Source organism: Conger conger, chromosome 5 (genome assembly GCF_963514075.1).
Source record: "Conger conger chromosome 5, fConCon1.1, whole genome shotgun sequence".
Lineage (NCBI taxonomy): Eukaryota > Metazoa > Chordata > Actinopteri > Anguilliformes > Congridae > Conger > Conger conger.
In genome coordinates, this window is record NC_083764.1 from 32,943,553 (window position 1) to 32,959,175 (window position 15,623).

General features: G+C 41.1%; 1 protein-coding gene across 1 annotated transcript in view; it reads left to right on the forward strand.

The window, feature by feature from the left end:
* LOC133128845 (potassium channel subfamily K member 10-like) overlaps positions 1-15,068 on the forward strand; it is a 79,331-nt gene extending 64,263 nt beyond the window's left edge. Inside the window, exons 6-7 of the mRNA XM_061242652.1 lie at positions 969-1,111; positions 14,463-15,068. Coding sequence (XP_061098636.1) covers positions 969-1,111; positions 14,463-15,068 — 749 coding nt within the window. The remainder of the gene's footprint in view (positions 1-968; positions 1,112-14,462) is intronic.
* The last annotated feature ends 555 nt before the right edge of the window (positions 15,069-15,623 follow it).

Below are 15,623 nucleotides of genomic sequence, written 5' to 3' on the forward strand. Positions count from 1 at the left end.
TGTTTGCCTCAGTCACAAACCTTTGTCTGGACCTTTGGAACTGCTTTACCTCACACTAAATTGACATTCCTGTTTGCCTGTACTGGACCATTGCTTGTTTGAAGTACCCTTCTACCAATAGAAAACTCTCATTGGCAATACAACGAGATTGCTACTGGTTCCTGTGTTCTGAAACCTGACATCCTTAATGATTTCCAACAGTTATTTTTCGGTAAGCCCAAATCTTTTTGTTGGGCTCAAATCTCTCTGTTTTTTTGTTTCTTATTTTTTTCTCAGCCTCATAATGGCTCCATATATTTAGCACAACTCTGGTTTTCATGTTGACAAACACAATAACAGACTCCAAAGACAATCAAAAGCCTCCAATCAAGACTAGATACTGAAAGTCTTCTTAGAAATGCACTAAGGAAGCGATTGAATACAACTGAAACAGCTGAGAAGCCAGCTGTCCAATTACATTTGGTCCTCGGACTATGTATAAGAAATCCAATATGGATCTGCACTTTAACCACACATTCATTGTGTCATTTAAAATATGGGGAGCTGGAGTGGAGCCAAAAGAACAGAAATTGTACCACTGTCCAAATACTTGACTGCACTGTATTTGTATTTGCTCTTTAAAAGTGAATATTTAAAATGTACCTTATGTCTAATTATGAAACGGAAACAAATGTTTGGTCTGATAAAACACACAGTTTTTGGCTTGATGTGCCAAGTTATACATCTTCTTAATAATCTAATTAAGAACATAGCGGTATGGCATATTTTCAAAATACATTCACATTTTTTGAAATGAGTTTCAGAACTTAAAATTCAAGTCAAGCTTTACTGAGAACCACTTAATTAGTGACAACTACACAATAACAACTAATATTTTTCAAGAGAAGCCTTTTTTTTAAGATGTACAGTGATTCATCATTATTACAAATTGCATTGCCAGCTGTGTCTAACAATTGCCTGTGTCACAGGCGGAGATCGGGGAAAAAACTACAAGAAGTGGTACAAGCCACTGGTGTGGTTCTGGATCCTGGTGGGCTTGGCGTATTTTGCTGCAGTGCTAAGCATGATTGGGGACTGGCTCAGAGTTCTCTCCAAGAAAACAAAAGAGGAGGTAGGACTCCGTTCCTGCAGCTCTCATACCTCACTTCTCTGAGCATGCTCACTTTAATTCTACACTGCTCTAAGCATACTCGATTTCAGACTCAAACTCAAACTTTCATCTCAAGTTAGGCAAACTTCTCAAGCTGTTTACACATGCAGTGTAATGTTTCTGTATCTGTCCTGTCTGTATTAGTGTTTATTATTTTATTTATTCATTATCATGCATCCCTGGGTTGTTTCCCATTACAGTTTTGCATTTGTGATCCCCTGTTACGTCTGCGTCTGAATGTTTACTCCCCTGTCTGTGTGTCCCACTATTCGGATGTTTACGGTAGTTTTTCTGGATTTCAACATTCCTTCCCAATCTCGCAGTTCTTACTTCCTGCTTCTCTCGGTAGTTAAATGTTGTAAAGCACTATTCTTACTAACTGCTACTAATCTAGATATGGTACTGATCTAATCTGATTAATACACTTACTGTCTGTCTAACTAACTAACTAACTAACTAACTATCAGTCCCTTTAATTGGGTAGATTAGAATTATCACGTAACTAATTCATGAACGCAATCTTAGTTTTCCGCACTGTTCTATAACTCCGCCTCCCTATGATATCCCTGATTACTCGCTTAGTTTCAGCGAAGTGTTCGCACCTGACTATCACTATGTCTTCAATCTATGCAAATGTCTACTCCCTAATCCGGAGCTGTATGTCTTACATCACAGGTGTCAAACTCTAGTCCTGGAGAGCCTGCTGGTTTTCGGGTTGTTCCCGGCACCTGTGGTTCATTTAAGTCTTTAATTGGCTAAAGAATCCACACACCTTGTTCTCAAGGCCTTAATTGACAGCTGATTGAAAGGCAACCACAAAAACCCTGGGAATTCAGTTTGACACCCCTGTCTTAATGTGCATCCAGTCCGCGTTTTTCGTCTCCCCCCTGTTATGGTGTTATTACCCCATTATATTTCCCCACCTGTTGCCTATTCTGGAGATTCCTGAAGAAACCCCTTTTTGAGTTTTGCCTTGCCCTCTGGTTTTGTTTGCCCATCTGCTTTCTTGGTTTTGATTATTTGCTTGGTTTTGTGTCTTCGATTTCTGCCTTAGCCCTTTTGTACTTTTGCCCTTTGATTTATTGGATTTTTGACCTTTTCCCCTGTTTATTCGACTATTCTTTTGCTTTCTGTTTTTGGCTTTGTCTTGGATCTCTTGGCTTTTTGAACTTGGAATAAATAACGTTTTTGGATTATCCCATGGTCTGCGTCCTTAGTGTCGTACATAACATGCAGCCCCTGACCCATGAAAGGATTGCATAAAGCAAAATATACAACATGTAGAAATTATATTTTCACTTATAGAATGGTGAAAACAAATATAAATTATATTATTATATTGAGTGAGGTAGCTACAATCACTGAGCACTTTATTAGGTCGACCTGTACACCAGCTTGTTAATGCAAATATTTAATCAGCCAATCATGTGGCAGCAACTAGTTGCATACAAACATGCAGACGTGGTCAAAAGGTTCAGATGCTTTTCATGTCAGAATAGGAAAGAAATGCAATCTAAGTGACTTTGACCATGGAATAATTGGTGGTGCCAGACAGGGTGGTTTGAGTATCTCAGAAACTGCTGACCTCCAGTGAGCAACAATTCTGCGGGCAAAAACGTACTGTTTATGAGAGAAGTCAGAGGAGAAGGGATAGACCTGTCAAAGCTGACAGTAGGTGACAGTACTGCAAATAAGCACACTTTCCATGGGCGACATTGGCTCAGGTGGTAAGAGTTGTCGTCTGGCAGTCGGAGGGTTGCCGGTTCGATCCCCCACCCGGGCTGTGTCAAAGTGTCCCTGAGCAAAACACCTAACCCCCAAATGCTCCTGACAAGCTGGTTGGCGCCATGCATGGCAGCCAATCGCCGTTGGTGTGTGAGTGTGTGTATGAATGGGTGAATGAGAAGCATCATTCACCCAAAGTACAGCGCTTTGGATAAAGGTGCTATATAAATGCCAACCATTTACCATTTACCAAGAGCAGTTGTCTAGCAGTCGGAGGGTTGCCAGTTCGATTGCGTCCCAGTGTCCCTGAGCAAGACGCCTAACCACCAAATGCTATCTTGCATGGCAGATAATCGCCATTGGTGCAACTGCATTTGCGCCATTTCTGTGTTATGGATACCCTTAAAACCTTTCATGACTGTATATATTCTGAAATTTGAATTAGACAAAATTCTACATTTTGACGATGAATTTTTCATAGACTTAACATGGCGAAACACAATGCTAACTTGAATGTGGCTAATTGAACGTTCTAAATGCAAAACAAGAGTTATAAACGTTATGTAATGTAAACAGAAAACTTACAGCAAAATTGCCAGCTATTTTAGCTAGTTTATTCAGCTAGAATGGGGAGGAAGGGCTTGCAAGACTAGATATTCTTTACAGTTTTTCTCAATCACATTCACCTCGAAAAATTCTAAATTCAATAATTTTTTTGATTAATTAGTCAGTGTCATCAAACTTAAAATCTCTGTGCTTTTTTGCAAATTGTAATCTTACCTTCCGATTGTTACCAATGATGAGTGGTTTGCATCTTGTGGTATTTCATCTATATCTATGATGCTTCTTCAAATGGTTGATTTGAAATACCTTCACCAGCTACTAAAATATCATATCCATAAATTAAACCTCGACTTGATTACCGACCTAGTTGCAAAATACCATGGTGTTCCTGAAAAATGATGCTGTGTGCCAAAAATATGCGCACCTGCTGAGGTAGGTGTTGGTGTAGACTATTGGACTGTAATCTAGTCACATTGTTAGCTTATTTCCGTTATGTCACAGCTTTTATGTTCATAATGCATAAATCAATAGTATTAGTAGGATTTAAAGTTATAGTTAAGTACACTATGTTTAAATTGAAGTACAGGTGGTGTAACCCAGTCCTAGAGAGGCCATGCAGAGGGTTGCAGCATCAGTCAAGCCCCCCCCCCCCCCCGCCTTGTTTTTTTCTGTTACAGGTGAACCATCCAACCTTTATATGAAAACTGATATTGACTGGACGCCATCATAATATTTTTTAACAGGTGCCATATCATCTAGACCTAGTTTGACCCCTGTGTTTTACTCCAAACATGAATGGGTTGCTGTGGGTTGCTATGGCTGCTTGTCTTCCAACACGTCATTGTCAAGGAAATTGTCACGTGATTAAGAATGATCTGTAAAGACATAATGAACTTGTAAAGAAAAACCCACTCACTGTCACAAATTGTGGATTGAATTAAATTAACTTTGCGATGGGTAGGATGAAACTACCACATCATTACACCAGGGCATGTTTCTAGACTTGGTTCACCAGTTCTTTTTTTAGATCAGTTAGCCGATAACTTGAGCTCATGGTATTGTATGGTGCTTTGAATAAAAGTATTCATTAAATGGCATATACTCTAATGGGATATTTTCAAATGCAATGCAAGAGCATGAGCGGTACATGTATTCCTCCCAAACTGTCACGGTACGGACCATAGGGTTCGGTGCATGTAGTCATACAGAGAATATCCAGTAGCCTGTGTGCAAAGATGAATGTAATGATTGTAATGTAATTTTTATTTGTTTATTCTGACAAATACTGCATGGAATATTACAATACACTGTTTCCATTCTAAACTAGCCATCTTGGGCCATTTCAGAGGGTTAAGAATGCAAACACCACAGGGAATTGAATGCTAAATTACTATAGTTATTAAATAATTTGTCTGTTTTACATCTGTAACTGTTGGTTTACTTGTGGCTTATTGTATAGCATTTCTTTATCCGTATTTATTCGTTGACATGCAAATTCAAACTACCGGTAAACTGAACATCGCTTTCCACTATACATTATCATTAGGCTATTTATCCATCAGATATTGAAAGCAAAAATTCCCTATATAAATATAAATATATCAAATTGTACAGAGACCTGTTTTGGCATAAAAGTAAAATCATTAGACCAGTAAAATAGACTCGCATATTATATCAGGCAAATATTGCATGACCAAAGTTCTTAACAGCAGCATATTTACAGATTTAATGCCGATCAAGTCTATCAGGCAGAAGCCATAGGGAAGAGGGATGAAACCGTGAAGAATTATCATTTTAACCGATGCATTTAGAAAAATCACACACAATTGACCAGCATGCCTGGACGTAAACTACAGGGATTTAAGTACAGCCTTCTGCAACTCTGCGGTTACACTGCAATGTAAATGTAAATCTTTAATTTGGCAATGATCTGACTTAGTAGTATAGTATTGGCATTTTGGCAGACGCTCTTATCCAGAGCGACGTACAGACTGAGCAGGAGATAATCCTCCTCTGGAGCAATGCAGGGTTAAGGGCCTTGCTCAAGGGCCCAACGGCTGTGTGGATCTTATCGTGGCAACACCGGGATTAGAACCACCAACCTTGTGTGTCCCAATCGTTTACCTTAACCACTACGCTACAGGCCGCCCCCACTTAGAATGTTGAAATTAAATATGGTGCGTTAATTAAAATATACATACACATATACATACAAATATATATATACATACAAATATATATATACATACATATATATATATAATATAGATGCGTTCCCTATACCACGTATTGATGGGAGTTTTGATGCCATGTGTGGTTCTCCAGTATTGATCTGGCTAGTGGGCATCATTAAGTGGCAGTTTCTGAAGGTGATAGACATAAGACTGTTTTCACAAACCGTTCGATCTATTTGAACATCTTAGAATGCCTATGGGTGTTTGCAATGGATCAGCGACCTTCCAGAGGTTGAAGCAGGCAAACATGAATTACCTGATATTTCAGATAATGTTGGTCTACTTAGATGACATATTAGTGTTCTCCAGGATTTTTCCTAAACATCTAGAGAGGTTAGATGTTGTTTTGAGATGTCTTCAGGAGACTGTTCTTGTGAAGCGAAGATTGAAAAATGTCACTTTCTCCAGCAAGAAGTGATTTTCTTGGGACACAAGATTTCCGTAGATTGAATAGCGACAGATCCGAGCAAAATCTCAGCTGTCAAACAGTGGCCTGTGCCCACTACCCTGAAAGTTAATTTTTGGGGTTCTGTGGGTATTATAGGAGATTTGTACAGGGATTCTCAATGATAGCAGGTCCACTTCATGATGTGGTGAACCTGAATGTTATCTGAATGCTGGCCCTCCAGCTAAAGTAAATCAGATGCTTGTTAGCCTGGTGTGGAATGTCAGACATCTTTCAATGTCTTGAAAGAGAAACTCACAGTTCTCTCTTGCTGATTTTGCTTCTCCTTTCATTGTTGAAACAGATGCCAGGAGCCATGGCTTAGGCGCTGTCCTCTGTCAACAGTTAGCCAGCCGCGCACTGCTGGGTCTGCGGGGCCTGCGCATTGTCCCGTGTCGCTAAATCAAAGGTGACAGACTACCGCGTGCAGTCATAGCATTGAACTAATATGCAGTCAAATATGATATGTTACTTGTGATTGTATTTAGTTAGCTAAATTTAGCTTACTTTTGCTAAATGTTAGCATTGAATGAATCAGCAAATTTCTTGTCTGCCTGGAAGGAAACATTGCACAATTCTGTAACATAAGAATGCATACTTATCATTGCGATCTGGGTCAAAGCTATGTCTCCCCTTACCTCACATCCTCGCTACGAAGGCTGTGCCCGCCTCATCCAGACGGTTTCTGAATTGGAAGGGAGAATATCCGTTCTCTATCAGATCAGGGAAGACGAAAAAGACCATTGACTCCATGGTGTCATTTTGCCCTGCAATGGTGGCTGTTGAAGAGATGGCTCCGACTGTCTCATGTGTGGTCTCTGCCGCGACCCAACCTCAAATTCTGTGGGATGACCTTGGCACTAAACCCAAGGCCCTGGCCAATTCTACTCCCATTGTCGCAAGGCATCAAGCTCATAAACAGGTTCAATATCCTAGATGAGCAAGAGTTTCCTTCCATGAACAAGCTCCCTCTCAGACCGGGCAGGGCCTAGAGCCTTTTACAGATTTGATGGCACTCACCTCAGATTGCCCGATTCTTAGCAAACAACATATTTCATTAATAATTCTACTCGCGTTTCACTACCCTCCTCCACCAATGCTATACCTGTTATAATTAATAATAGACCAGACAACGCTATAATGCAGTATGCAAAACCTATTTTGCAAAACCTACTACCCTTTCAATATCAAGAAATGTAGTGCACATCAGCTTGAAGAAGCTTAATTCTGCACCTTTCATGTCTTCAGATGATTTGAAGTTTGCATTATTGAACATTAGATCGCTCTCTAGTAAGAGTGTTTATATTAATGATTTCTATTTCTCAATATGGTCTACATTTTCTATTTCTTACTGAATGTTGGCTCTCATCCACTGCCTCAGCGACACTAATTGAGGCTTCTCCCCCTTCTTATTTTCTGCTAGACAAGGCAAGAAAGGGGGTGAAATAGCAACCATCTTTTCTAACTTGTTCACCTGCACTGATTGTACTTTTGGAGATTTCTCAACTTTTGAATATTTAGCCATGGTTATTAGAATTCAACAATACAATCATGCATTAACCAGAAGTTCGGCGTCTTGTCACTAGTCTAAACTTTACCCAACATGTGAAGAATGGCACTCACAACTGTGGAAATACACTGGACCTAATTTTTACAAAGGGTATTGATGTTGATATTTCATGGTTTTACAGGTTTTAGAGGTTCCAGTCTCTGATCACCCCTGTGTCTTTTCAATGTATCTCTCTGTACTCCAAGTCAGTGTTCTGAGCCTGTTATGTATACTTATCACTGTATTTACAGCAATGCTAGGTCTATACTGGCTAAGTGTTTACCTGATGCACTTGACTCCTGTGGTGCAGATTCTGATTCCCTTAATCTCACAGACTACCTGAATAGTGCCTTGCTTAAAATGCTTGATTCCGTCGCTCCTCTTACAACAAGAAAACACACCTGGATGAAATCAGCGCCATGGCTTTCAGAGCACTCGATAGCTCTTCATTCAATGCTGATGATTTTTTGAAATTCTTCACGAATAAGATTGATGCAATTAGAGATAAAATCAATGGTCCACACTCCGCTTAGAATGATGGCTATGATCTATCCATTACTTTGATGGATGCAGGCACTGTGACTCAGACCAACTGCACTCTTTCACAGTTTGAAATAATTTCCCCTGAAGCCTTTACCAGTTTGATTACTGCTTCTAAACCTACAACCTGCATACTAGACCCTATACCGTCTAGTCTTTTTAAGGAACTGTTTCCTGTTTTAAATAGTCATATTCTTAATGTTGTCAATAAGTCGCTCTCCATGGGCTCTGTGCCCTCAGCTTCTAAAACTGCCATTATTAAACCGCTGCTTAAAAAACCTAACATGGATCCACAAATTCTGAACAATTATAGATCAATTTCCAATCTTCCTTTTATGTCGAAATTACTTGAAACAATAATCTTTTTGATAAATTTCAATCTGGCTTTTGGTCCTGTTATTCTACTGAAACCACCTTGACCAGAGTAATCAATGATCTGCTGCTTACTGTTGATTCTGACTTAACATCATTGTTGCTGCTTCTTATAAGGGGGTGACATGGCTCAAGCAGTAAGAGCAGTCGTCTGGCAGTCGGAGGGTTGCCGGTTCGATCCCCCGCCCGGGCTGTGTCGAGGTGTCCCTGAGCAAGACATCTAACCCCCAAATGCTCCTGACGAGCTGGTCGGGGCCTTGCATGGCAGCCAATTGCCGTTGGTGTGTGAGTGTGTGTATGAATGGGTGAATGGAGAAGCATCGACTGTACAGTGCTTTGGATAAAGGCGCTATATAAATGCCAAACAGTGCAGCTTTTGACACCTTGGACCATAGCATACTTCTCAGCCACCTGGAGAAGCATACTGGCTTGCAGGGGACGGTGCTTTCTTGGTTTCATTCTTATGTAGCAAATAGAACTAAACATGCAATTTACAATAATACAATATCTGAATTTTTTTTAAGTAAAGTTTGGTGTACCACAGGGATTGGTCCTTGGCCCTTTGCTTTTCTCTATTTATATGCTTCCCCTTGGTGATATCATTTGCAAATATGGTATAAAATTTCATTGCTATGCTGATAAGCCGCTATATGTACCTGTAAAGCCAAATTACCTTTCCCAACTCCTGTGTATGAACTTTCTGCGGTTAAATACTGATAAAACAGAGTTATTACCAGCCAAACACCTTATTTACTTTTTTTAACGCACTGCTATTTATTTGAACACAACAGTTGAGATTGTACTTGCCTCTAGGGTCTTTCATCGCACTTATCCCTGGTTATGGGTTGGCACTTTGCACTTTATTGTATGTCGCTCTGGTTAAGAACGTCTGCCAAATGCCATTAATGTAATGTACGCCCTTTTGTTGGTGTCGAGACATAAATGTTACATTTATGTGATTGATTCTCAAGTTGATTTGTGCTTCTGCATCTTCTCTTATGCCTTCTGTAATTTTGAAGGTGGTTGCTTGTATTGGAAGCAAAGGTTTCTGCCACAATGTATAAGCAAATCTCTCCAATAAGTCATAACCACTTTTATCAATCCTTAAAGTCAGATGAATAATTCATCTCATGCTCCATTAATTATTTGCAAAAAATGTGGATCACCAGTAATTCTTGAAAGTGTTGAACTCAATGAAGTGATTGTAAACATTCTGTTGCAATGGTGTTTCTATTGTTGTGTTTCACGGGGGCAGAATGCTTGGTGTTATGTCTACAGAGGCATTTCGTTTTATACGCAGGACTCATATTTCCCCATGCTACTGCCTGTTGAGTTTCATCAGCTAACCCTTCCACAAAGGCTGTTTTATCACTCCTGCGACACCTCTTTGGCTCTTTAGCCTTGTTTTTTTAGGTTTTCTGGAATTGTTACTCGGGCCTTGGTGACTTGGTGTTCATCAGAAGTGGTCGTACTGCCAATAACTCGGCTCAAGAACACTGTGGAGTATTGGTCCTAATTCTATTCATAGCAATTTACATCAGGTGAGGTAGGCGATTCAGTTTAGTTGGCTCCAGGCCAGGGCAATTGTTGGGAGTGGAGTAGTGATTTTGCTGGATATTTAAGCAGTGTTGTAGCACACCAGTGGCAGCTGTGTGCGGCAACCTTGTCTACTTGCCCCGTTGTATGAAGTCTTAGGTGTCCTAAGTTGAGCGTGTCTTTTCTGCAGGTGTCCATCAAGGCTGTCTAATTGTCTGTTATATGCTGCCTAGCCTAGGACACTTTAGTGTAGAATTCCTTCACTTGTTCACCCATTCACCCATTTATCTTCACCTCCATGCTCCTTTTCCCCATTCCTGTTTGCTCTCCTTTCCCCAGGTCCCAGTCATGCAGGAGGTTTGCTCTCTGCCACCTTGGCCGGAACATCTCTGATGTTCCCTCCCAGATTTGCTGGTGTTGATCTCTGTGTAGCTGGTGGTCTCTCGAACTGCTGATCTCCTGGGATTTTCACACACACTAGTCTCTAGAGTTTGCAGATAATGGTGCAAAAAAACAAAAAAACAAGTGAGCAGCAGTTCTGCAGACAGTAATGCCTTGTTAATGAGCAACGTCAGAGAATGGCCAGACTGGTCAAAGCTGACAGGAAGGTGACAGTAATGCAAATAACCACACAATACAACAGTGGTATGCAGAAGAGCATCCCTGAACACACAACACATCATAACTCTAAGTGGGTAGGCTACAGCAGTCTGAAAAATAAGTATAATAAATACCTAATAAAGTGCTCATTGAGTGTATAGTTTCCCTCAGTGTGCTGCTAATATTCGTTCTCGGAGAAAGTAGCCTATATGTTGTCAAAACATAAAATGAATGCTTAGAAAGATGCTAGATTTAGCAAAGTGCAAACAACATACTGTTTTTTCCCTTGACTATGTACAATACCTTTCTTTAAAAAAACGTAATTTCAAACGTAAAGTAAATTTCATGCGGCAACACTGGTTATGTGTCTCTCCCTCAAAGGAATTGCATTGCATTGATAAGACGTTCTACTCAAGGCAAGAAACACTCTTTCTGTATATCACAAATTCGCTATGCAAATTAAACAAGCAGCAACTAGATCAGGCATTAGCTTAAGGTCAATTTCATTCGTCTTTAGTAAACGCCAATGACAACAGAAATAATCCTCTCTCTCATTCATAAATTCAGCACTTCTCAATCACAGAGATGCTTGAGGATGATTACACACCATAATTATTTGCATTGGGCTTACATTGGATGACTGCGTAGCCTAAAGGAAAGAAATCTTAGGAATTGGCTGAGAAAAATGTACCAGATCATGCTTATCGTCCACCACGTTGAATCTCTAATAAACAAAACTGTTAATGATTGTCTGCTTTTATTATTTTGTGTATTTATTTATTTATTTATATTGCAACAAATTAAATTTGATGCAGACCGACCGATTCATCGTGTGGTGTGAATGGATCAAACGTGGGCCTATCCATGGTTCCATATCCTGTGTATATCCAGGGTTTTCTGTGAGAAGGTGGTGTCAGTATCACCCTTCCTCATCCACTCTCCTCTCTCATCCATCCTTCCCTCCATCTTCTCCTCTCTACCATCTGTTGAGCATTTCTCTCAGCTGTCTTCCAATGATGCTGAGACTAATTCACTGACCCCCCCAGCTCCTAACAACTACTGGCCTGTCTCCTTCTACCTTTCCTAGCTAAAACTCTGGAACATGCTATCTGTTCTCAACTGTCTATTTATGTCCTACAGAACACTCATCACAATTCCAACCAATCAGGCTTCAACAGTGGCCATTGAGACACTGAGACTGCCCTACTCATGGTCACTAAGGCCCTCCACTCTGCTAGGGCCAAATCCCTCGCCTGAGTCCTTATATTTCTTGACCTGCTGGCGGCCTTCGATTCTGCTCTCATTGCTGACTGGGATGGGCTTCACAGACTTCCTTCCTCTCTGATTGTTCCTACCAGGTGACTTGGAGGGGGCCCACTGTAAGCCCTCTGTAGACTGGTGTCCCACAGGGATCAGTTCTTGGTAACCACCTCTTGGTTCTGTTCTCTCTTCCCATGAGTTTTCTTACCATTATTATGCCAATGACACCCAACTCCTTCTTTCCTTCCCTCCTGATACACAGGTCACCACACAGATCTCTGCCTGCTTGGCTGACATCTCTGTTTGGATTCCCTCCCATCACCTAAAGCTTAACCCTGGCAAAATTGAGCTACTTTACATCCCTGCTAAGTCCTCTCAATTGGCCTTTTGCTCACCGTTGAGGACTTTGTAGTATCCCGCTCCCACTCAGCCAAGAATCTTGGGGTGACCCTTGATGACAATCTCGTGACAGAGAAAGCCACCTAGCTCCTAGTGCAGGCGCTCTCCTCTCTCACCTGGATTACTGCAACTCCTTCCTGACTGGTCTCCCAGCTTGTGCCATCAAGCCCCTCCAGCTGGTCCAGAATACTGCAGCCCACCTGACCACCAGTCAGTCCAGGTCGGCTCATGTAACCCCACCTTTCATTGCCCTCCACTGGCTGCCTATTGTTGCATGCATCTGCTTCAAGGCCCTAGTGCTGGCATTCCAGGCTGGTAAGGGGAATGTCCCACCTTACAGTCTAATTGCACCTTAAATCTCAGCAAGACAATCTCTGCCAGCTCTGTTTGCCTTGTGGTCCCCTCGTTACAAGCAACAGGTGGTTGGGCTGCACGTTCACGCCTGTTCTCCATTCTGGTTTCTCAATGGTGGAATGACCTGCCTACCACTGTCAGAATGGCAGAATCTCTCCCCATATTTCGGCACAGACTGAAAACGCACCTTTTCAGACTGTACCGTATTACTCTCTCCTGATTACTCCCCCCTTTTTCTATACTTGAAAAAAATAAATCTGCACTTACTATGACTATTCTATTCTTATGTTTATGACTGCGCTATTTGTGACTATTTATGGATTTTTACTTGTTGAAGAATTTCTGTACTTGTAAGTCGCTTTTGATTAAAAAACATCAGCTTAAATGATGAAGCAATGTAAATGTAAACCCCACAAGGCGATGAATTTCCAGTGTGACCACTGGTGGGCCGGTTTCGCCCAGAGTGGACTAGCCAACCCCAAGATCACTGGCTGTGGTTGCGAATGCATGAGCAAACTGTTCCTGCTGAACATCCCTATCCCTATTGTACACCACAGAAAATTAGTTGAATACTGCTGGGGAAAAGTAGATAACAGCTCAATAAAAATCATATTTTCTCTCTCACAGGTGCATTGCAAAAAATTAGAATATCGTAGAAAAGTGAATTTTTTCCATAATTCTATTCAAAAAGTGAAACTTCCATATATTCTACATTCATTACAGAAAGTGAAATATTTCAAAATATTAGAATATTACATCTGGATTTATAATACAGAAATGTCGACCTTCTGAAAAGTATGTTAATTTATGCATTCAATACTTGGTCGGGCAATCATGGGGAAGACTGCTGACTTGGCAGTTGTCCAGAAGACACTCATTGACACCCTCTGTTCACAGAGTGCTGTATCAAAGCATATTCATGGAAAGTTGACTGGGAAAAGTGTGGTAGGAAAAGGTGCAACAGGGATGACAAGTTTCCACAGTCAGTGATGATTTGGGGTGTCGTTCCATCTGCTGGTGTTAGTCCACTGTGTTTTATCAAGTCCAGAGTCAATGCAGCCATCTACCAGGAGATTTTAGAGCACTTCATGCTTTTGTCTGCTGACAAGCTTTATGGAGATGCTGATTTCCTTGGCACCTGCCCACAGTGCCAAAACTATTAGTAACTGGTTTGCTGACCATGGTATTACTGTGCTTTATTGGCCAGCCAACTCGCCTGACCTGAACCCCATAGCGAATCTATGCAGTGCCACATGCTGATTGCTTCCATGCCACTCAGAAATTCATACAAAAGGAGCCCTAACCAAGTATTGAGTGCATAAATGAACATTTATGTAATATTCTAATATTTTGAGATACTGGATTTTCATGAGCTATAAGCCGTAATTATCAAGATTTAAACAAAAAAAGACTTGAAATATTTCACTTTGTGTAATGAATCTACAATATATGAAAGTTTCACTTTTTGAATTAAATGACAGAAAAAAATGAACTTTAATGATATTCACATTTTTTTAGATGAACCTGAATTTGCTAAATTACTTCATTCCGTTATTTTGAATTTTGTTCAACAATTAAACTTGAAATGATTTAATTTAAATTGGGACCTTACCACCCATCAAGTAATTGTGAATAAACTGTTATGATAATTTGAATGTAAATATAGATTTATTTTTGCCCCTATAATATAAAGTGATGTAATTTGTTGGGATGTGCTTGTCTCTTGTCTGCCAGGTGGGTGAGATCAAGGCTCATGCAGCAGAGTGGAAGGCTAATGTGCGAGCGGAGTTCCGTGAGACACGGCGGCGATTGAGCGTAGAGGTGCATGATAAGCTCCAGCGGGCCGCTGCCATCCGGAGCATGGAGCGCAGGCAGCTTGGACTAGACCAGAGGGCTCAGTCTCTGGATGTCCTCTCACCAGAGAAGAGGGCTGCCTTCAACAGCCTGGATGCCGATGGCTACACTGCCTCCTCCCAGGAGAGCATCGACTCCAAGCTCAACAACCTGCGTCTGAGAATGGAGCAGTATGATAAGGCTGAGCAGGCTTCTTCGGAGGACAACATCTTCAACCGCTTTGGCTCTGTTAGCCGGCTGGCCAAGCGAAACAAGAACAAGGACCTGAAGAAGAACATTGCCTTTGGGTGCAGCCCCACCACTGATGAGGAGAAGAAGGATGAGGAGGACCATGGGGAGAAGGAATTCAACACCAGCCTGACCGATTTGCCCCAGTATGCAGAGACCTCCAAGCCGCAGAATGGATTTTTTCCAAGTCAGACCAAAGAAAGGGCCAATCTAAAAATGGTTGAAGAGAAGGCGCAGCAGACGCAGATGAGCCCTTAGGGTGGGAGGGATGGGGAGGGGGGATTTTAAACTTCCAAAATGTGCCTTATCTTTCACTGTCTTGGACTCTGAGAGCCGAGACAGTGCCTTCACTGCTGTTTGCATAATGACATTCACTGTGCCCTACCAAAACCCAGTGAAATGATCTGGATCATAAGATTCAACAGTCTCTGATGGATTATTTAATTTTTGAATAACTATGGCAACCATGGCTATTTTTTTTACTTGAGAGGGAATAGCCCCAGTAATTTGGAAGCACCTGAAAATATTACAGATTTCTGATTGAATGGTGGCTGAAGGGATTTCATAGTTTACAGGTTGTAGAACATAGATCTGCAGTCACAGGTTGAATATCAATGTTCTCAGATTGTGGATCACAGTTTCTAATTTGCAGATCACAGCTTGCAATTTGTCGACAGGCGATCCCAGATGAAAGATTCTACAAATTCAGATCAGTTTGTAGACTGCAGATCACAGTTTAAAGACCGCATATGACGATGGACTGCAGATCACAGTTTAAAGACCGCATATGACAATGGACTGCAGATCACAGAT